This window comes from Embiotoca jacksoni, unplaced genomic scaffold, assembly GCF_022577435.1.
Source record: "Embiotoca jacksoni isolate LCO1_2020_lvr unplaced genomic scaffold, fEmbJac1.0.p SCAF_12, whole genome shotgun sequence".
Lineage (NCBI taxonomy): Eukaryota > Metazoa > Chordata > Actinopteri > Embiotocidae > Embiotoca > Embiotoca jacksoni.
The window spans coordinates 12,514,472-12,536,048 of record NW_027185252.1 but is presented as its reverse complement, the minus strand read 5'-3'; the positions used below and the strand labels follow the sequence as shown (position 1 = coordinate 12,536,048).

The 21,577-nt window shown below is 45.3% G+C and overlaps 1 protein-coding gene across 3 annotated transcripts; it reads right to left on the bottom strand.

Moving 5' to 3' along the window:
* Nucleotides 1-659: 659 nt before the first annotated feature.
* Nucleotides 660-21,577, bottom strand: map3k4 (mitogen-activated protein kinase kinase kinase 4). 3 transcript variants are annotated; one of them, XM_069144886.1, is made up of 27 exons: nucleotides 21,382-21,577; nucleotides 14,905-15,095; nucleotides 13,369-14,795; nucleotides 11,094-11,354; nucleotides 10,579-10,731; nucleotides 10,263-10,420; nucleotides 10,000-10,116; nucleotides 9,805-9,904; nucleotides 9,558-9,641; nucleotides 9,197-9,463; nucleotides 8,942-9,091; nucleotides 8,416-8,577; nucleotides 7,993-8,126; nucleotides 7,472-7,550; nucleotides 7,289-7,367; nucleotides 6,603-6,696; nucleotides 6,058-6,180; nucleotides 4,432-4,532; nucleotides 4,266-4,346; nucleotides 3,789-3,980; nucleotides 3,615-3,685; nucleotides 3,398-3,514; nucleotides 3,156-3,315; nucleotides 2,902-3,024; nucleotides 2,418-2,524; nucleotides 1,635-1,814; nucleotides 660-895 (listed from the first exon to the last, which is right to left on the bottom strand). In XM_069144886.1, exons 1-27 carry the CDS (start codon nucleotides 21,411-21,413, stop codon nucleotides 875-877), a joined length of 4,764 nt encoding a protein of 1,587 aa, XP_069000987.1. In that variant the 5' UTR covers nucleotides 21,414-21,577; the 3' UTR covers nucleotides 660-874. The 3 variants fall into 3 exon arrangements, with proteins under 3 accessions (XP_069000987.1, XP_069000988.1, XP_069000989.1); XM_069144887.1 differs by lacking the exon at nucleotides 21,382-21,577 and adding an exon at nucleotides 21,111-21,350; XM_069144888.1 differs by lacking the exon at nucleotides 6,058-6,180.

Genomic DNA, 21,577 nt, shown 5'->3' with positions numbered 1-21,577 from the left:
CAAACACTGTCAGAGCAGCAGAGGACCAGAAGTTGTGTGTGTGTGTGTGTGTGTGTGTGTGTGTGTGTGTGTGTGTGTGTGTGCGTGTGTGTGTGTGTGTGTGTGTGTTTTGTGTTCAGCAGCAGGGAGGGAGAGCAAGGCCCCGTTTCTCCTCTTCGTTGGCTTCGCTCCGGTCACATGAACAGTTCTTCACTGGGGACCAGTAGACTTGTACATAGCTCCAACTTGACATTTTCTCCTCAGCAAAGGCAAAGAAAAATACATTAAATAAATCCTTCTTCGTGCCCGTTGCGCTTGCTAAAAGACAAGTGATTAATCAACTTGAATATTTGGATGGTTTTCAGGTCACAGAGGTAAACCAGGCTTGCCACACCTCTTTCAGCCCCAAAAGGCCGACTGAAATAAGATTCCTCCCTCTTCGACTCAACTGCCCCCTCCGGGTAAACAGCTTAAAAGTGCCATAGATTTTGTCCCCGCCCCCCCTTTTCTTAAAAACAACAACAACAAAAAAGTATTCCTCAATGCCTTTTCAGAAGTCTCTTCACCAGTGTGAACAAACAAATGTGTCAATAGTTACTTTTACTTTACAATATTGTTTATACATGAATTTAATCCAATCCTATTATTACAGTATGTACAACCCCTCCCCCCCCCCCCCCCCAGTCCATGGATACATAAAGACACAACAACTGTACACTCCATAGATCCAGTTGCCCTCTGAAATGATTTGTTTTAGTTCCTCAGTTTAACTCCATGTGCCTTCAGCCGTAACTCCGTCTTCTTTGAGTCCACAGTTATTTTGTTTGTCTTTTGCCAACAGCATGTACAGTAGTGCCTTCATTTGTAAACTTTAAAGCCACAGAGGAGGTTTCGTTCACTCTTCATCTGTGCAGACCTGAAACAGACGAGAGAGAGAGCAGCTGTGAAGGGAACTTGTTGGAAAATCTCGGGAAGTCTTCAATGCAAAACTTTGAAAAATGTGCAGACGAGCCATGACGGTTGAATCGAGACATGTTTTGATCACGTACTGCGAGAGCGGATCAATAAGTTCAGAGACTGCTCGTGTTATGCGCAAATAGAGCGCAGCACCGCGTCGTGTACAGAGAGGCTGTAACCTTCGGGAGAAAAGTGTTACAAACTCTGGAAACCAGAAACGGGGAACCTTAAAATACTTCAGCAGCAATGAAGCAATGAGCCCGGGGCGGTGTTCTCTGAGTCACCTTTGCATTTCCAAGCAGCAGAACGTCACTGTCCAAAACAGGGTTGTCTTTCCTCCCCACCCCTACTAACCGGATTTGGCTCCTTGCTACTGCTTTCTCTTCCACAATAATTTGTCACAGACTTTGATGTGCGCTCTCTGCTCAAGTTCCGGCTGCGTACGAAACTGCAGACGCACTCGGACCGCTGCCACGCTACCGCACATGTAACTCAGAGGTGTTGAGGCTGATCAAGCGGTGAAACTCGGGAGCACTTACTTACTTGCGAAGGTTACGGCTTCTCTTTGCTTGGCGCGCGTCGTGGTGCTCTGCATTGTTCGCACGGAGCAGCAGCAGCAGCAGTCTCCAAACTTATTGATCCACCATCGTAAAAGAAACCCAGACTACTTTGAAATGCATGACATGGCAGTGTCTCACCTTGACAAAGGGGTGATCCAGCAGCACGCTCGCTGTCCAGCGCCGCTTGGGTTCGCTCTCCAGACAGTGACCGAGGAAGTCCTTGCCCTCTGTGCTCAGCTTCTCGGGGATGGGGGGCTTGTGGCCCATTCCCACTTTGTACATGATCTGAAAGTTGTGCTCGTACTCATGCCAGGGCCTCTGCGGGTTCAGATGAAAAGAACGCGAGTCATTTCATTGCAGTTTATCTTTTGGTGAAGTGAATTTCCTGAAGTGGTTAAGAAAGGAGGAAATAAACCTAAGGCGTTAAGGCATGCAGGCAAAAAAACCTTCACGTGACGAGCTTAACTACAAATTACAGTGACGTTCAGGCAGATATTTAAACACCACCGGTAACCATGACCACCAAACCACAACAGCAACTTGTAGCCAAAATGTGGAGACTGTAGAAAACAAATGAAGCTGCGTCTCGCAGCCAAAACGTTTGATTTGAGCAAAAAAGACCTCTAAACTAGCGAATGTAACATAAATTAGTTTTTATTGAAATGCACACAAACATAAAAACTGCAGGTGGGAGTCACAGCTGATCTAAAGTGTCTCTCTTGTTGGCAGTAATAACCAAGCTAAAAAAAACAACCTGTTATCTTCTTTCCACAAGTAAAAATCAACAGCTTCACACACAAGTAAAAATAACCATCAAAACGTTGTCTTTTTAAACCTTTAAATATCTATGACGGAGGCCAAACAGCTGCCGTTGACGTATAGAATACTCTGAAATGGAAGACCTTTTCGATCCCTCGTTACCTTTCCGGTCACCATCTCGATCAGGACGCAGCCCAGACTCCAAATGTCCGCTGCTCGTCCGTGACCTTCCCCCTTTGCTCTGGTGATGACTTCAGGTGCCATGTAGGCTAGAAAATATCAAACAGCAGTCACAAATTATTATTTTTTGAATTCATTATTATCAATAATAAGATTATATAATGCAGCACGTATGCAGAAAACACAGCAAGTGTGTACACACCGCCATGTGACCAACGACACGATGATATATTGTATGAAGCATGAAATATGCAAAAGACCGGATCCAATACACCAGAAGAGAAAATGAAGATTCATATTAGCTACGTTAATGCGTCACATATTCGTCGCCATGACCACGCAAGAAGAACGCGCATGAATCGCAGTATGTGGGGGGAGAAACACTGGGAAAAGGGAAAAATGTAAATTCCCCCCCCCCCACCCCTGGTGGTTGCGTGAAACCCAGACACAAGACGTAGTGTCTCACCTGCTGTTCCCAGTGTGCTGTTCACCTCGCCCGGCATGGTGTGAGTGTTGTTTCTCAGCTTGACTGAGCAGCCAAAGTCACCCAGTTTAATCAGGCCCGATGATGTCAGAAAGATGTTGGCTCCTGATACAAAAACCAGAGACAGTAAAATGACGGGTGAACAGTTCCTACGTTCAATCTGAATTTTCTGCACTTCTGATGTGTAGAAAAAAAAAAGAGAAAAAAAAAAGAGAAAGCGAGAGCGTGCGACTGACCCTTGATATCGCGGTGGACGATGCCGTGTTCGTGCAGGACATTGATGGCTGTCGTGATCTGTTTACTGTAAAGCCTGATGACGTGTTCCTGCAACCCGAGTCGGGACACCTCCTCCAGAGTGCCCTCATCGCAGTACTCCATGAAAATGTACATCTCCTCCTGCGGGTGAGCACAAGAACATTTACACTAAACTGCTTCAGTGTGTGAAACCTGAGCCGACGCTGAAGTGGAGGCTTCTTACCCGATGGAGCTCGACTCCAAAGTATCGCACCAGGTTCGGGTGTTTAATGCCTTCAAATATTTTCAGCTCATCTGCAGTCTCCTTGATCGTTTTGTGATCATTTGGCTGGAATCGGATCTAAATGAAAAAAAAAAATGTAAATGAAAAAAAGATGCGTTACGACCTGCGGCTCTTTAGTCCTTTGAAAACCTTTGAATTGAGTTTGCTGACTACACACCTCCTTCATCGCCATTAGTTCTCCAGTGTCGACATTGATGCAGGTGTACACCTTCCCGTACTGGCCCTCACCTGTTATCATACACGCATAGATAACATCACTGTCTGTGTGTGTGTGTGTGTGTGTGACAAATAAACCACACCGTGAACCACAGCACTCCCACCGCAGACGTACCTATCTTGTTGCCCCTCTGCCACTTGAAGGTCACCTTCCTGAGCCCGACGTGCATGACGTTGTCGTAGGACTTGGGTGTGTGACACACTTGGCCGATGATGTTGCGCTGCTTCATCACAGCGTACCGCTTCTCCTCGAACTTGCGAATGGACCGACGGACGGCCTCCATGGGGCTTTGCCGCGCTGCGGTGTCTGAGGCCGGAGATGGGGAAAAAAAGGTTTGTTTTTAAAGTCAGTCAAACATTCATAATCTGTGATTCAAGCTGCATTTCAATGGGGTTGTATTTACCGTGTACACAAGAAAAGAGCATATGAACCACTTGTGGTATTCACAACCCTCCCCCCACCCCCCCGGTTAGCTTGCTAAATTGTTAGCCTCTTTGGCTTCTAGACACCGCCCACGTTGCCGTTGCCAAGCAACAGTGTTTCGAGTTCCATTTGAACGTAGCATCAGCCGTCACTGCTCAACAATCTCACCCTTGGACTGACTGATGAAGGTGCGGAGCTCCCAGCTCCGGCGTGCGGCGCTGTTGGGGTCTCCCTTCGGATATGAAGGTTCTGGAGACATCAGAAAAGAAACTTCAGTCAAAGAAGTTTTCTACGTACTGTAGCTCAAACCCTGCCGATCAATGACTGTGCCCACCTTCTCGGTCCTCTGTGGGGCTGGAGTGGCGGCTCAGAGATTTGAAATTCAGCTCTGCTGCAACTGACGACAGACGGTCATTCTCATGGAAACTGGATCCCCTGCAGAGACACGGAGGAAACTGATGCAACACTGTGATTCAATCAAAGGCGACTGACTGGCTGAATTAAAGAGCAACACAAAGTGCAATCTCTTCTTCCTACAAAGCACTTTATTTCTTGTGCTTTTATGACAGTATGCTCTTGATAAAATGTCATGCACTGAGTGGTTTCTTTATAGTAAATTAATTGTAAAAAAATTAAACAGTGCAGGGCCCTGTTTTCGAAAAGCATCATAATCATATGCAACTGGCTAAACTTGTAGTGGAACAGAAAGCATCTTCAACTTGAAATGCTTTCGGAAAAAATGTTCCCAGACTTGTTCACGTGAATAAAACGTACTTGTATACAGGATGTAATTAATCCAACCAATTAAATAATGCACAATTCTACATTGAAAAGGCAGCATTAGGCATTCAAGATAAATAATAAAACAACAAAATCAAGAGAAACAAAGATTTGGTTAATTAGCAGTGTGACCTTTAAAACCCATTAACAGTTCAGCGTGCATCAGAGTCATTCACACGTTAAGGTTGGACCTGTCGAGCGCACGTTCTGATTTCGATACTGCACAATAGGCTAGAAAACCGAACGGAAGTGAATCACAAGTGTCAAAGCAAGTCTGATGTAAATAGCACTAAAAAGCAGAAGATTATAGCCCACTCTTTCACTGATGTTCATCTTCACACCATGCACAACAATCATAGTCTCTTCCTTTGACCAGTAACAATACTCGTGTGAGGCATTTCTTTCTGGTTTGGTGACATTTTGCAGGACTTGTGAAAGCTACGTTTAAAGTTTTAAGGCAGAAATGAAATAACATTCGAGTTGACTTATTCCTAGATGTTTCTTAGTCGAGCTTTTTGCAGCCTTCATCAGCGCCATGCAAATTATTATTTAGATGTTTCTTAGATCTTCCAGCAGATCTGAAGATGAGAATAATCATATGTAAACAGCCATGCTGTAAAAGCTGTATCTATGAATTAAAGATTCAAATCCTCCAGTAAAATTATATTAAAGGGACAAGGAAAAATTTCTCATTATTCAATTTAATTACATAAAAACATCCAAGAGATCAAAACTTTTTAACTAAAGTGAAATTTCTTTACAAACTTCAAAGCATTGAAAGTAGATCAAACTCGGTGATATAGCCAATAAAGAGCCTGTACATCTCAATTTACAAAGAATGCTAATTAATTCAATATCTGAAATAAAGTCCAAATTCATAGTGTTTGTTCAGATGCAGTCAGAAGGCTAAAAGCAGGAATGCTTGAAATTCACTAGTAAAGTTGTACATTGGCTCAACATCACAGATTTGTCTCCAAGCTTGTGGTTATTGCTGCAAAGCATTTAGTGAATCCCGTCTGATTCACAAAAAAGTGCCCTCAGATTTTAAATCCTAACATGAAGCATTTCCTTCTTGTATTTCCAGAAGCCTTACAAAAGAAGAATCTGTGACTTGTTTTTGTGTGGTTTTTTTGTTTTTTTGTTTTTGTGGGGGGGGGGGGGGGGGGGGGGGCAAGGCTACCTGACGTCATTGGGGGTGCTGCCGGGTGCTTTGGTGTGGCTCTGTTCCCCCGGGCCCTGAGGGACGGGGCGAGGGCCGTTGGGGAACAGCTGGTTCCGAAGATCGCAGGGGAGACTTCGAGAGCTGTGTGGTGAAAAAACAAACTGAGGAGCGCTGCCTTGGGAGGTGAGGTGGCTTCAATGGGATGTGAAGATACAAGTATGTGCATGTGTATGACTGGGTGGCTGGTTGAGGAACAGACGCACACATTCACTCAGGACACCACAAACTTAAAGAACTTTTCTTTTCTTTTTTTCCCCCCCAAAAGCCTGCTGACACACGCACGGACACACACACACACACACACACACACACACACACACACACACACACACAAAACCTCCAAACACACAAACGGACGCTTAACAACTACAGAGCAAAAACATCAGAAGAGCAAAAACACCAGAAGGTAAAAAACAGCAAAGCCATGTGGGACAGAGTTTTCACTTTAAAACACAGTAGACACACAGACACACAGATTACTGTCAAAACCTGCAGTCACCTACCTGAAACCTTCAGTATTAGGGATGAACAAATTGGGGTTTGGTGGGTCACTATGGCAACGGGGGACCTTCACAGGACGAGGACTATTCCTTTGAGCTGAAAAGAAACGCGCCCAATGCTGCAGTTAGTCAAGTCACTAACAAAAGGAAAGCTAGAACAGGTTGACTGAGGGGAAGTTGTGGCTATTGGAAATCATCATTCCAATCAACATTGATTCTGGTCTATTGATCAAACTCCTTATGCTTTCTAATCATATAAATCCAGTGGTCAGGTTATTGTGGACTACAACAATCACTGTGCTGTGTTGCTCTGTGCACCCCTGTTCCAGCACCAGTTGGTTGCCTACATTTGTTTGCACAAACCTTTGCATCTAACAAATAATCTGACCACATCTGGTCTGGTGAAGCCTTATCGTCATAAAATAATTACGTTTGCAATGCAATAAATTTGCAACAGCTTACTTTACAGTCACAGTAGCACAGTTCACATTTGCTCAGAGGAGATAACTGAAACTAACATTATTGCTGTTCAACAGGACCTGAACTGTAATTGCACTGCTGTCATTCCTGTGTAACAGCTCTTCCCCTCATCGCCATAACACCCTGATTATAAACCTCCCACAGAATATAACCTGAAAACTTCTTATATGGAAGCCATCATTAGCGCGTGTCACAGAGGCGGATCTTACCGATGTACATGCCAGTCACCGGGCTATGAGGTTTTCCAATCACGTGGCCGATACATTCATTCATCAAGGCTTGCAAGTTCTGCAGAAATACATGCACATTTTCAGACGGTCAAAAATAGACCATATGACAAGCATGCTTATGGTGCAATTTGTAGATAACAATGACAAAACAGGCCCCTTTACCAGGAAGTCATCCTCTGGTAACGCTGATATGAAGGCAGGTTCGATGGCCTGAAGAAAGTCAAAACCCTGAGTCGCCCACCTGTAGAAGTGAAGTATGGCGGTCAATCAGTGCGTCCTAAAACTTTTCTCTATAAGAGGCTAAAAATTTAGCAAGCTAACAGGGTGTGTGTGTGTGTGTGTGTGTGTGTGTGTGTGTGTGTGTGTGTGTGTGTGTGTGTGTGTGTTGGGAAGGTCAACATTTTTCTCAGACGTACTCTATTCACAGAGTACAATGTTGACATTGTTATGGCTGAAAGGTAAAGCTCTCGACAAAGACGTAAATGAATACATTTTAATGAAGGTAATAATCTTTACACAGAAGTTAAATATCAACATTGTCCAACTGGTTTTTAGAGGTTAATGCCCGGCTTCAACTTTTTTTTTTCCAGCGAAGCTACAAATAGCATCCCTGAGCGACAGACTCAAACAATGAAAAGCTGCCTGAGTAACACCACGTCAGCTGATAGAAGGCGAGGTCTTACCTGGGCTTGGTGCCTCTGCCACTCTCACATTTGGTCAGGACATAGGTCATCCATTTGCGCGCAAAAGCTATGTAGCGTTCCCCGATCCTCTGCCTGAACTCCCCGGACATCAGCCGCACCACCTCCTTGTGGTACTGTGGATAAAAAAAACAAAAAGCAAACAGGAGCCTCAACTTCCCCTCATCTGATAACTTCATGATGAATTTACGACATAAGCAGCTTTATTATCCTTCTGTAGAATAATCCATTAATTACACCAATATTACAAAGTCCCCATTGAGAAAAAAGTAGGAGAAGTGGACATGTGACTTTGATGTCACGAGCTATGACGGGGGAAAACAGAGTAGATGTGCAGCATCTAAAGCGTGGGCTCTTGTAAAAGTACACGATGTGTCACACTTCTTAATCGCTGCAGGCTTTTACCTCAAAGGCAAAATTGTAGCCCTGTATCATTGCCTCCCTGTAGTACTGATGTAGAGTGGCTGACTCGGACTCCTCGACCTCTGCCTCAAATTCTGTGGTGAACATGTACTCCACTCGGTCGATGGCAGTGTCAATCTTAATGCATAGCTGTAGAGCCTCGTCCTGCAGTGGGGAAGAGGGAAACAATTAAAAGCAATCAGCATAAAAAAAAAAAATATATATAAAAAATTAAATTAAATTAAAAAAAATCAAGAAAGCACTTTTTATCTGGTATTGTGGCTTTGAATGTAACAGCTATGAAAGTTTAGGGACTTCCCCTTTAACACGTCAACAGTCTGGCCTGAAAGTAGCGCTCTCTAAGTAGCTATCTATTTTCATGTGATGTTAATGGAGCAAAAATGCAGGGTCACGGTTGCCGCAAAAACTGATATGAAAGTAGGACACCGACACGCACCTGTCTTCAGCAACACAGAACACACCAGCGTTATAATAGCTTCAAAATCGTACCATGTGGATATGTAAGTACCTTGAGCTGCTCCAGAGCGCTCGCGATGAGAGGCTGACTCGATGTTTGCTCGCGGCTAAGAGTGAGCACATCCTCCATGGACTGCTGAAAGGCCTTTCGCTGCGCCACCAGGTGAGCTGACTGCATCACTATCAAGAGCATGTTGTCCACCTGAGAGCACATTGGATTAGTGGGAGGCTTGTAAACAACGGACAACCCACTCACACGCACTGAATTAAAAAAAATTTTTTAAAAAAAAGTTTTTAACTCCCGTACCTTCATGGCCCTTAAAGTGTCAACAGTTTCCATCTGAGGGACCAGTTTGAGGAGCTCTCCGTCCCACTGAGCCCAGTCAGAATCAGTGGTGGGGTCTGTTCTGCGTTTGCTCATGAGCAGGTAGGCCTCGTCCTCAGCAATTTCATCGGGCTCTTTGGAGCAGTCTTTGCCGGCAGCTGCATTAAGAAGCTGCAGGATGAGAGGCCGCTGCTCCTTCAAGCCACAGGGGACGAAAACTTGGAGCTCTTCTAAGCCTGGAATCTGAACCTGGGCAAAAAACAGAAGGTGAAACAGTTACGTAAACAACCTGAGGACAGAAAGGAAAGATCAGAAATTAACAGGAAAAAAAAAACCCACACACCTTGACATAGTTTCTTTTTTTCAGTGCCTCCAGGAGACAAGTCACCCCGTTAGTGATATTGAAATCTGCAGCAACTTCTAAGTCCTGCAGAGAGGGAAGCAAACAAAGTGTCAGAACACACAGTCCCAGTTCTTTCGTGAGACGAGAAAACAGGGTCAGACTTAAAAAAAAAAAAAAAAAAATGCAAAGCCGGTGCTGCTGTGGATTTCTGTTTCAAGGAAGTGAAAATTCTTGTGCTGTTTCTCACCTTGCGAAGCATTTTGGCAAAGCCCAGAGCCTTGGACGCTCGCTCCCTGGCCTCGTGGAAGAGCTCTTTAAGTGACCGGCTGGTCTCGATAACCGACCGCCTGAGAAAAAGAAAGAAAAAAAACCCATCACGTTCAAAACACCTCGGCTGGGACAAACACCAACTCGAATGTTGAAAAATAACCAAGTAAATAACCTGATCTCATCTGAGGCGGTGCTGTCATCTGCGCTCTCCCAGAATTCATTCCCACTCTTTTGCAGACCGGCATCGAGAAACTCTCCAGTGGATTTGAGCAGCATCCCAGCGATGTCACTGCAAAGAGCAGAACACTGCTCAGTCTCATACTTATAATCACGTCTTAACTCGCATCAAAGTGAATTATTATTCAGGTTTTTAAAGTCAGTTTGGCTTGCAAGTAGGCATCATGCACATTTCAGTTGGACGGTAGGTTCACGCACCAGAAGAGCTTCCCAGACTGGGCCTCCCCTCCACGGATGTAAGGAGTGATGACCTTGGTGAAGTGCCACTCCTCCTCTAACAGGTTCTTTAAACTGTGAGAGGCCTGGGGCAGCTGCTGCAACATCTGGATCCAACTGTGCATGTAGTCAAAGTAAACCTTCGAAAAACAGCAGCAGATGTGAGATAACCACGGGATGTTTTATGCGCAACTTACAGTTCATCAATGAATAAAAATCACAACGACACCACGACGACGACACACTCGGGGTTAATCTGGCTATTTAAACAGAGGAGGGAAAAGACGAACAGTCTTACCACCAGCATCTTGTGAAGGTCTTCTTCAAACTCATCGATATTGGCATTTGTCTGCAAGCCCTGAGCATCGGTCACCACACCACGCAGCATGAACTGATAATACTGCTTCATCAGGAGACCACCTTTAAGGACCTCTTTGCACTCACGCACCAACTGCAGACCACAGACAACACGTGAGAACACACCGACCACGTATCCCCGTCTTTAAGTCAAAATGAACTACACTTAAACATTTAGTCGATAATCTACACCGAGGAAGTGACAAACTTTCTACAAGACTGGGAGAATAAACGTGAATTTCTTGCAGCCACAGAGCACATACAGACTAAATGTTTAAGCCACTGGTTCTACGAAATGTTTTCTGCTCGCCTGGTGTCTTTTCTTTTTGAGGGAAAAAAAAAATCATGCAATACAACTCGGGTATGTTTGGTGTAAAACGCTTCCAGCCAATCAGCGCGACTGGTGTGTAAAGAACTCTTAAATTGAGCCCTAGAAGTGTTTCATCAGCTGCTTGCCTGTTTGATACTGAGCAGCGAAGGCTCTCCAGCGGGCCTCTGTTCAAGTCGTAGTTTAAGGCATTCGTGAATGACGTTGAGGAGGACTCTGCAGAGCACGAGGAAAGCTGGCCGGAACGATGGGAGATCCATGTCCAGTAAATCCTCCCATGACACCTGGTCGGCTCCGAGCTCCGGATCAGTCGGACCGCTGCAGGAGACGTGGCGCGCCAGCTCTGGCAGGTAATCACTGTACAGCATGGGATCTGGGAAGTCTGCAAACTGCAGGTGGAAGACGTCCAGTGAGTGAACAGCATGTAGTATAAAGCACCACTGCTATTTAGACCCGTCACAAGTATTACACAATTGGCTGACCGTAGTCATTTTGAATAAGCGCTTCCATTCATCTGTCCACAAACAGCTGGAGTTATATGTCCATCAATATTTCCGTGTCGTCTTTTACTGACTGAAGTTTGACTTGTTTTGTCTCGCAGCACTTTAACTTCTAGTATTTGACCAACTGTATTTCCACGAGAAATAAATGTCTCTTCTTCATAAGGTGTACGTGTATTGTTGAAGTATTATTTGTGTGACAATCGTCAACTAAAATTGAATGATCGTGAACACTCTCTTGCTAATTGGTGTTAAAATATTCGGTCATTAACGGAGTCAACACTTGACTTCATAATAAACTTTTTTTTTGCCATTTAATAATTATAATTCAAACAGTTTTCACTGCAGAAGCCATCATGGCTCTCCAATCTCAGACAGACATCCTCCGTAAAGATGCATCCCCTTCAGCAGATGATTACTAAATTTAGCAGCGCAGCGCTGTAAAGCTACAACATGTCTCCTCTTTATTCCCAACATCGCAGCCTCTGACTATCATGATCAGGTTAAACAAATCAGCAAATTCAAGACCTGTTCACATCCTTTGTTGTTACCCAGATGAGTTGATTATCTAAATAAACTCAATCACAGTCATTTCCTCTTTTTTTTCCCTTTCAGCAGCTACATCCATGTGTGAACATCATCTGTTGTTTACAGCCCGGGCTCAAGACTTCCTGAGCTCCCGTCAGTGAGAACTCCTCCAAATGATGTTTCCTCGAGAGCCTAATTAAATTACTAATATTTGCTGAGCAAAACAATACAATTAGCTATTTGATTGCTTTCGCCCTTTACAGCAGCACACATGACTGCTATTCAACCGCAGTACAGTGCAGTGCAACTGTTGTACCAGGAAAAGGGCATATATGTTTTAAATTCATTTTACTACACAAATTACTAGCGTCGTAAATAAAAATGGAAATCCTTTAATTATTGAACTGAATTCTGATTTGGAAATTGAGTGACTATATAAAACACAAACTCTGCTTTAAATGTCCCTTCACCTCGTTTTCTATTGTTCCCTTTCGTTGTGAATTCAGCAAAGAATACTGCATTTAGTTTGTCTTATTAATCACAGCAGCATGATTCAGGCTGCATCACTGCTTTAATGAAGCTGAAGGTTAAATCAGCTTTCCAAAACATGCAGTTGATCATCTTGTTTTACTGTTTACGAGGAAATGAGAAAACCCAACTGTAGTCATCTATAACAGAAATACAACTTTATACACAACTGAACTTTGGATCGCAGCTTTCATTCAGTGTTTCAACCAATAAGTATTTCCATTATTGATTTATCCGTGATCGTTTCGTCAATAACATTTGACAAAATAGTGAAAAATGGCTGTTACAATGTCCCAGAGCCCAACAGACTTTTTTCTTTTAACTGCCTGTTTTTTCTTATCAGTTCAAAAGAGAAAGATTATGGAAATTACTTTTTTGCCAATCAACTAATTGGTCAGTTCTGCATATTCAAAAAGCTGCATTTTGATTTGACTGTGAATTGGATTTCATTATTGTTTTTCTTTACAGCTCCACATTTCTCATGTATTTGTGCTGTATATGTTTATCAGTTTAATAGTCAGAGCTGGTTATTGGTATCTTATATTTGTGTGTGCACGTGTGTGTGTGTGTGTGTGTGTGTGTGTGTGTGTGTGTGTGTGTGTGTGTGTGTGTGTGTGTGTGTGTGTGTGCGTGTGCGTGCGCGTGCATCTGCACGAAACTCCTGAGAAGAAGTAGCCAGCGTATGTACTACTACATGGTTTCATGCCCACAGGACACCTCAGATTTATGTACATGTATACTGAACAATCCTTCCCTGACTTTTCTGTAATAAGCTCTATTTGATGAAAGACTATTTATCTTAAATCAGTAATCATTGAGTGGGCAGTTGGAGAAATGATAGCCTCACCTCCAGAGCAGGAGTGTGTCGGAGCAGCGCCGCCCTGGACCTCTGCAGAGAGCGGTCCATCAGTTTGTGCAGTCTGAGGATCAGTTTACGCAGTCCCATCTGTTTCAGGGCTTTATCCACAAATGGTCTGTAGATGGCTGTGGGGCAGAACACTCCTCCGCCCGCCGTCCCTTCTGCACTTCCCAAAGCTGCAGTTGGGAGAAACTCGTCTTCTGACAACAATCGGGCAAATTTAGGAGTCAGGGTGGGAGACAGCTCTCCCTCTGCTACACGTCCCACTTCGCCTTCCTCCTCAGCATCCTTCTCCTCTCCGTCACTTTCAGCTGTAAAAGTGGCAGTCGAGTCATTCTCCTCATCGTCCTCATTCTCTTCTTCTTCATTTCCACGGGAGCAGCGAGGTGACGGGATCTCAAAGACTGGCCACCCGATACGGGATAGATCACGGAGGCCCAACACAGTGGCCATAACGCGCAGCTTCTGGTTGAGGTCCTGGGTGATGTTGAGCCACAGACAGAGTGCCTGCACCCTGCCCTGAAAGTCTCGTGCTGCGTACTTTTCGTAGTCCTTCTGTAAGGCCTGCAAAGAGGGGTACAAAGCTTCCACAGACTCCAACAGTTCCATGACCCGCTTGACCTGCTCGAATGCGAGCCGCTGGCGTTGGAGGTGTTCCCTGCAGTCAGCGCCAGAGCCCAGAGGCTCTGCTGCGTTCAGCGCTGAGGAGGGGCAAGCGCTGAAGCCCCAGGGATCTACTCCACAGTGGTTGGTCTCCGCTACGGCACGATCCCTCTCCTCTCCACAGACTAGATCTGCCAGACTCTGATAATCCCCTTGGATTAGGTGAGACTCTGAACACTGAGCCCCTCTCAGGCTGTCATAGTTGACCTTAAAGTGCTGCACCTCATTGATGATGTCAGGAATAGCTTGGCGGGCAGTGAAAAGAAAAAGGTCCTGGTCATTGGTGGAACGTCGTGCATGCCATGCCTGCAGCTCCAACCAGATGACCTCGTTGTTGTGGCCCATAAAGGGCATGTTCTCCAGGCCTCTCTGCTCCTTCTCCTTCCTCTTGGAGGACATAGACGTGAGCTTGAGCAGCAGCCGCAGAGTCTCAAAGAACTTGAGGCGGTCAGCGGGACAGTCTGTCCTGGAGGTCTGCCGATGTGTCCGGGCAATATGGGGCATAGACACAGGGAGTTTGCAGCTGCTGCAGCCCAAGCTCAAGTAATGCTTCCTGGGATCCATGTTGAGGGCCCCGAAATGGCTCGACTTCGAGAGCGGGTCCAGCATGAAGGAGCCTTCAAACGTCTTCTTGTGATCTCTCTCAGTGGAGCGCAGAGTGGCCCGAATCTTCTTGCCCTGCTTGTAGCTGTGCTCCTCAGGGGTCTCCGCTGGCTTGGGACTCTCTTTCAGGACAGATGGGCTGAGGTCCACTGGAATGAAAATAATGAAGACAAACTCCCAGTCAGTTCAGTGCTCATAAAACTGCATGTACAAAATCATTTCCATGTATTTCTCTGTCGGATAGCTGTATTAACTCACCCTTGTTTGGAGACCGACCGGCACTCCTCGCCTGGCTGTTCCGTTGATGTTTGCCAGACATGCGTTTGATCTGTCTGGCGGTAAAAGGAGGTGACGTGCCATACAGAGCTTCCACTTCCTCGCTGGGAGAATCCGAGGATTCATCCACCTCCGAGTTCTGCTGGGATGCATCTTCCTCTGGCTTGGTCTGCCTGTCAACATTGTAAGTTTAGGGGAAAAGAGACAAGACAAACATGAGCGACATTGACATGATTACAAAAAGCAGGGTGACCTGGAAGACATGCTTCAAGCAAGTCCATGCTTTGTCAGATCACAAACCAGAATCTAAGAAATGTGTGTACGAGGTCAAACAGAGCTGGGTTGTTTGCACCCACAACAGAGCGTGCACCAAATCTCCTCTAATGCGATGGCGAACAGGTTGCTGAACTGTTGCTGAACTGCAGCTGAGTGTCTGCTGCTACCAACAGCAGACTGACGAGTTGTGTGTCCTTTGGAGCCTGACCGGCTGCCTCCTAAATGCTCTGTGCATGACCACAGCCGTCCAGATGCAGGATAATAAGGTGTGAGCACCTTCTCTTGGTCGAGGTAAACATAACAGCAAAAGTAACCCTCATTAACTGTCTGCTTAGTCATCAACCATACAAGTAGGATTTCAAGGAGCACTGAGACTCACTCACTCAAGAGTGTGCAAGTTGTCAGACTGCATTGCAAACACAACTGTAATCCATAACAGTTGACTACTTTCAGGAGATTAGGGTAAATCTTGATGGGGACATCACGGTTGCTTAACAACACTCTGACATGAGTACAGATACTGAACAGCCACGGCAGTGAGCTGCTTCACGTTCTGCAGAAAGGGAACACACTGCAACCACTTGAAACACTTCCTTCTGGGAAAAAGAAGGGGAGAAAAAAAAAAGAAAAAGAAAACCCAAAGTGCAAGTGGCAAGCCTTTCCAGATTACAATGTCAGGGCTTTGTTCCCTAATGCCTCTCTGAGGGTTTTTTAATAGGATTAGAGCAAAAGGTTCAAGGGTCTGACCCCACCGACAAAAAAACAATAGAGAAAGAAGAGGAGCGGAAGGACAACGTGTGATATATATGCTGGTCACCATGTGTCCCTCCATTGATCATCAAACTGAAATGCATTCCCCGACACGTGCCTGTTAGCATCTGTGTCGGCGGAGTTGAAAAGGGGGCAGGGTGGTATCACATTCACCGGGGGAGTGTCCGTGTTGGGGCGGGGGGGATCTGCAAATCACTTGCTTAAGCTTTTCAAGGAGACAGAGAGAAATTGCAGGTTTCTATTGCCCATCTGCCCCACACACACACACACACACACACACACACACACACACACACACACACACACACACACACGCGCACACGCGCACACGCGCGCACACACACACACACACACAAGGCAGTCCAACACCTGCTGCAAATCCTACATGTGGAAGTCTGAGGTGCAATCAAGACCTCAAAAAAAAGGAACATACTGCCCTCAATGCTCTTTCACAGACTACAATGGTAAAGACTCAGCAAAAACTATGACAGCAGGACACTTGTCTGTTTGTGTCTCGAGTTACTAATGTCGCACGAAGCTCCTTTTATCACACTGTGTCTATGTAGTGCAACAACCAACCATCCAGATGTCAACAACAAAAAGGGCATCACAGATCTATGATGAAATATTGGGTTATATTTTTACATCAGTTATCTAATTATTCTTGATACTTGGGAGCTTTAAATATGGGCATTGTTTTTATCCTCGTTATTTAATTTGTAGTGGTGGTGCTTTATGGATTTTAGGGTTTAGGTATACAGTTAAATGTTGTTTTACATTACATTACATTTAGCTGACGCTTTTATCCAAAGCGACTTACAACATACCGATGGCACACCATCGGGAGCGATTTAGGGTTCAGTATTTTGCTCAAGGACGCTTAGGCATGTGGGCAGGAGGAGCTGGGGATTGAACCACCAACTTTCCGATTAGTGTGCAATCCAGTCTGAGCCACAGCCTCCCTCCCAGGGCCACAGAGAGACTGACGGAAACAAAGACCATTCACACTCTCATTCACACCTAAGGGCAATTTCTAGAACCACCAATTAACCTGAGGTGCATGTTTTTTTGGCTGTTGGGAGGAAGCCGGAGCACCTGGAGAGAAACCATGCAAGCACGGGGAGAACATGCAAACTCCGCACAAAGGCCCAGGACCGGATTCAAACCCGGAACCTTTTTGCTGTGAGGCGACAATGCTAACCACTGCACCACTGTGCCGTTTTATGGTTTGTTTGTTTGTTGTTGCAGCTGCTTTTTTTTTTAAGATTTATGGACCATGTTGGAAATTAGTGTCTTCACTTTAATCCTTCAGATTTTGTTGTACGTCTACAATTAATCAGATCAATCCATGACTGAACGAGTAATGACAACAGCGCACCCAACTGAACTACAACAGTCTTGAACTGACAGACTAACTCTGGCCTGAAAGTACACTGGTCCCATTATGAGTGAATTGTACGAGAAAACTGTGAAGGGGCTTGTTCTGCAGGAGCAGGACATAACAGGGATCTTTTCAGTACGCAGGCACAAGAACACGCAGTAAGCAAACATGCGTGTTACAATAAGGCATTAAGCAGCCCGAGAGACAAATCACTGTCGTTTTGCAACGCAATAATTGAGACAGGTATCAGGAAACTGCATTAAGAAAGCAGATAGAGTAGCTGCTTATAATGCTGCAATAATATTCTTCAAAAAACCTGTTCTGACACAAAAGGCTCGGGTATGATCAGACTGTGTGTACATTAGTGGACATTCCAGAGGGTGCAGGGGTGTGTGAGGACAGAAATAGTACATACATGGGGAATGAGGGAATGAGACCAAGTTTTAAAAAGACACTTCTCTACACAGATGAGTGTGACTAAATCACCCAGGAATGAAAGCGGAACCAATGACGCCATCTCTGCCGGGTGTTTGTTAGGTTGCCATGAGACACTTTGAGCACAGATTGTGCTGTTGCAGTAAAAGCCGTCCAAAGTCTTCCTCTGAATTCCTAAACCTACTTGCAGACGGGGAAAGTAACAGGCCCGTGCGTCCTGCAGTTAACCATAGCCTGCTATGGTCCTCAAGCTGTCCCTGCCTGGCTGCCACTGGTGAATTATCACTGCAGATGGTGTCTGGCTGCTCTCAATGGCTCATCTGATGGCTCATTGGGGCTCCAATAAAGGCCGGTGGAATGCCAGAGCCCCCAGGCAGAAACACTGAGTGAATAATAAACAGCATAAAATCGAGAGTCTTTTCTCTATAGCAACTGAAGCAGTGATACCAAGGGCTGCCAGAGTCAGGGGGGCCTGACCTTTGACACCAACCATCCACGCTATTGTACCAGCAAGGGGCACTCTATTGTATAGTTGTGACACGTGGCCCGGGAGGCCCACAGCTGAATACCACACAGCTGGTTAGTGAGCACACTTGCTCACAATGCCCAAACTAAAGGGGACTTTTTTTAGAGGGAGGAAAAGGAGGGGAAGGTGGTCGGGGTTTTGTAAGAGCACACTTTTCTCTAATTAGGTCATGCTGGCATAACTGATAGATGCAGACTTTGATTACCCCCACTGTAAAAAGCATGTGTCTGCTGGCTACTAATTTCAGTCCATAGTTAACTGCTGCAGCCATGAGAGCAAAAAAAAAAAAAAAAAAAAAAGTATGCACATGTACTCTAATCTCAATGAAAGTGTAGCTCATGCATACAACAGCACGGATCTCTGACTTGCTGTCAATCCCTGACAAAGTGGCAGAGCTGAAGCAGCACACAGTTTTTGCACCGTAGGCTGACAGAATTCAGAAACAATGAACATGACATACTTGACCACACCCTTCTCTGGAACAGAGCAACATTTCCAGGAGTGGACCTCCCAACCTCTCCTACATGCAACTGTGCAAAAGCATGCCATGCACGCACAAGGGAGGAGTTTGCTCCCGCAAGAGGTGTTATAATATGCAAACAGACACTTTGACGCATACAAATCCGCAAGATAGTTCTGTATAAAGTATTGCTGTGCTTACTGTCTGGTCTTGTACACCGCTTAACACAGGGAACACCCTCAGTCTAAGAAAAGACACAGACTTTACTGTACCGGAGGAACCTCATGCTATTAACCACGAGTCACATGATCTAAATGTAGACCCTGTTTGCAGGCCCTGGGATGCAGCATGAGTTAAAAGGTAAATGGAGTAATTACATGTTTTTCCCTTTTTTGCCACTTGCATCAGAAATGCTGCAACTTTGAGAGTCACAAGTAACGCAGTTTTCTCCTGCAGCCATGCAAATTACAAATGTCACATCAAGTTGGCAAACGCGTTATTCTCCAGTACTCAACCAGCTTTTATTTGTTTCTTCCTTAATTACAAGATCTTACTCCTGCGGGGGTATTAGTAGCATCAGTTGCCACAGTTTCACTAGCTACAAAGAAGCTATTGTTTAATCGGAAATGACAGATGATAGCGACAGAATGCAAGAGCTTTATTTTCTCTCTGTAAAGCAGCTGTGGGCCGAGATAGGATAAAGATAGGAAGTAGAAGAGGGCAGTCCATCTGTACTCCACAGCCTGCACTGCCGGCAAATAGAGGCATTAATGAGCTCTGCCAAAGAGCGCCTCCGGGGCTCCAGGCAGCTATCTACTGCACACACTGCACCACATCCTGAAATCTCTGGAATGCTTTGTGAGCCACAATGTCTTCAGACTGACTTTGAGAATGAGACATTATTGACAAAGGACCTCTGTACTTGCAAAGATAGCGATAGCCTTCAATTGCAGAGCGAGCACATAACTCATCTGAGCACACGTGGTTTAAGTGAATGCACACTTGCACACTCACTGACGAAGAGACACTAAAAGAAACCCAATTGTTGCATGTTGTGAGGCCTGCTGTTGCCGTCTGAAAGGTGACAGAGCTGTGCACTTTGAGCACAACGCGGGCCGACCTATTGCTGCAAACTCTGCAGCTTCAGCCATGTAATCGTTATTGTTTACAAGATTTGCATAGCCCGGCTAACTGGAGCGGCAACTATTAGTCGATTAATCAAATCATCGGCAACTATTTTGATAATCGATTTGAGTAATTGTAATGAATACATTTAATGAACAGACACAATTAATGACTTTCAGCTTCTTAAATGTGAATATTCCCTGGTTCCTTTAGTCCATTGTTATGAACTGAATATCTTTTTGTTTGTAGACTATTGGCTCTGACATCATAAAAAACAAACAGTTGATCAATTAATCAACAACAACAACAAAAAAATCATCAGCTGCAGCACTGACGACAACCGACAATTTATTGACGAACACGAGTTACCTTTCGGCCCCCCCAAAAAAAATTGGTGCACGTACTAAGCAAAAAAAACACGTGAACTAATTGTGCCACACGTCTCCCTGATCCCAGCAATACCACAACCAGCGGTTCATTACTGCAGCCAGCAACAACATAAACAGGGCCTGTATTTCACAATCATGCCAGCCTCCGTGTGTGTGTGTGTGTGTGTGTGTCCACAAGAGTGCAAGATAATTACAACTGGTTGGTACGTCGGGTCATTACACACACACACAAAAAGAGACCGGCTATTTGCTCAAAACCAGGATTATCGCAGATGACAAGTCCAAAGTCAGTGGCTCTGCAGACAAACACATTTCACGAGAGAGAGAGACAGAGAGAGACGAAAGACACAACAGCAGATTCCTGATGGTGTGTGGACAGCCTGCGGTCAGGGGGGGGCAAAACACTGGCGCCGTGTCGATTACGAGAAAGCGCACAGATGAGACCAACATCGTCCATCGTGTGTTTGAACGTCTTCTCCTGCAGACACGTGACCTCGTCATCTGGACACTGACAAACACACACACCGCGTTCATTGCACATATTTGCAACACGTTGCCCCCCCTCACAGTTTGTGCTTTATGATGAAATGCATAGGCTAGCGATCTTAAGTAAGCGACGACACACTTGCAGGTCCAGCTTTTACGAGCCCCTGCACTGCAACACGAGTCTGATTTCAGCGTCGTCAGTTTGTTCTGGAGAAGTTGAGGCTGAACAATAACAGCTAGAAGAAGATGTTAGCTAGCTGCTCCCCCTTTTTCTTTTTTTCTTTTTTTTTTTTACATGTTGCACTGTCACAGCGGCTACTAATATGTTCGTAATGTTACCTTATCATTTGGCGAGCATTGTTGCCTTTCTCTCCGGCAACCGAGAATCAGTTCAGAAGCAAATATCTGCGGCGGAGTGCGCCGGAAAATGTTGCTCCAAAAAGTTTACAACTCCGGCGTTGCAAATGCACTAACTGCACGCGCACCACTATTTGGCAGGAAGTCGAAATCTACGGGCTCCCGTAGAGCCGAGTGCAGTGTCACGGTCAGCTCCCTATTTGGCAACTGCGAGGTCCTGATGGTGAAGTGTCTGTTCAACAAATTCGCATACCTGCTGGGCTTGTTACGATCCGGAGGCTCCATAGCAAAGCGGTGGCTTCTTGTTCCTAGCCGTGCATGGACTACACCATGTCTAAGCGATGTCAGACACACTTTGCACTGCTAAATCTCTGCACGGGAGGCGGGTTTTTGTGTCTTTAGAGCACTTTCTATCCGCCGGCACAGTTGACTCTCGCTTGTGCGTATGC

Bases quoted from the DNA above. Each gene is read 5' to 3' on its own strand.
- map3k4 (XM_069144886.1), bottom strand. From the start codon at position 21,413: ATGGAGCCTCCGGATCGTAACAAGCCCAGCAG. The intron at 14,796-14,904 runs GTGAGTTAATAC...TTTTCATTCCAG, and splicing joins CGGTCGGTCTCCAAACAAGG to TGGACCTCAGCCCATCTGTC. The intron at 2,525-2,901 runs GTGAGACACTAC...GATATTTTCTAG, and splicing joins CAGCACACTGGGAACAGCAG to CCTACATGGCACCTGAAGTC.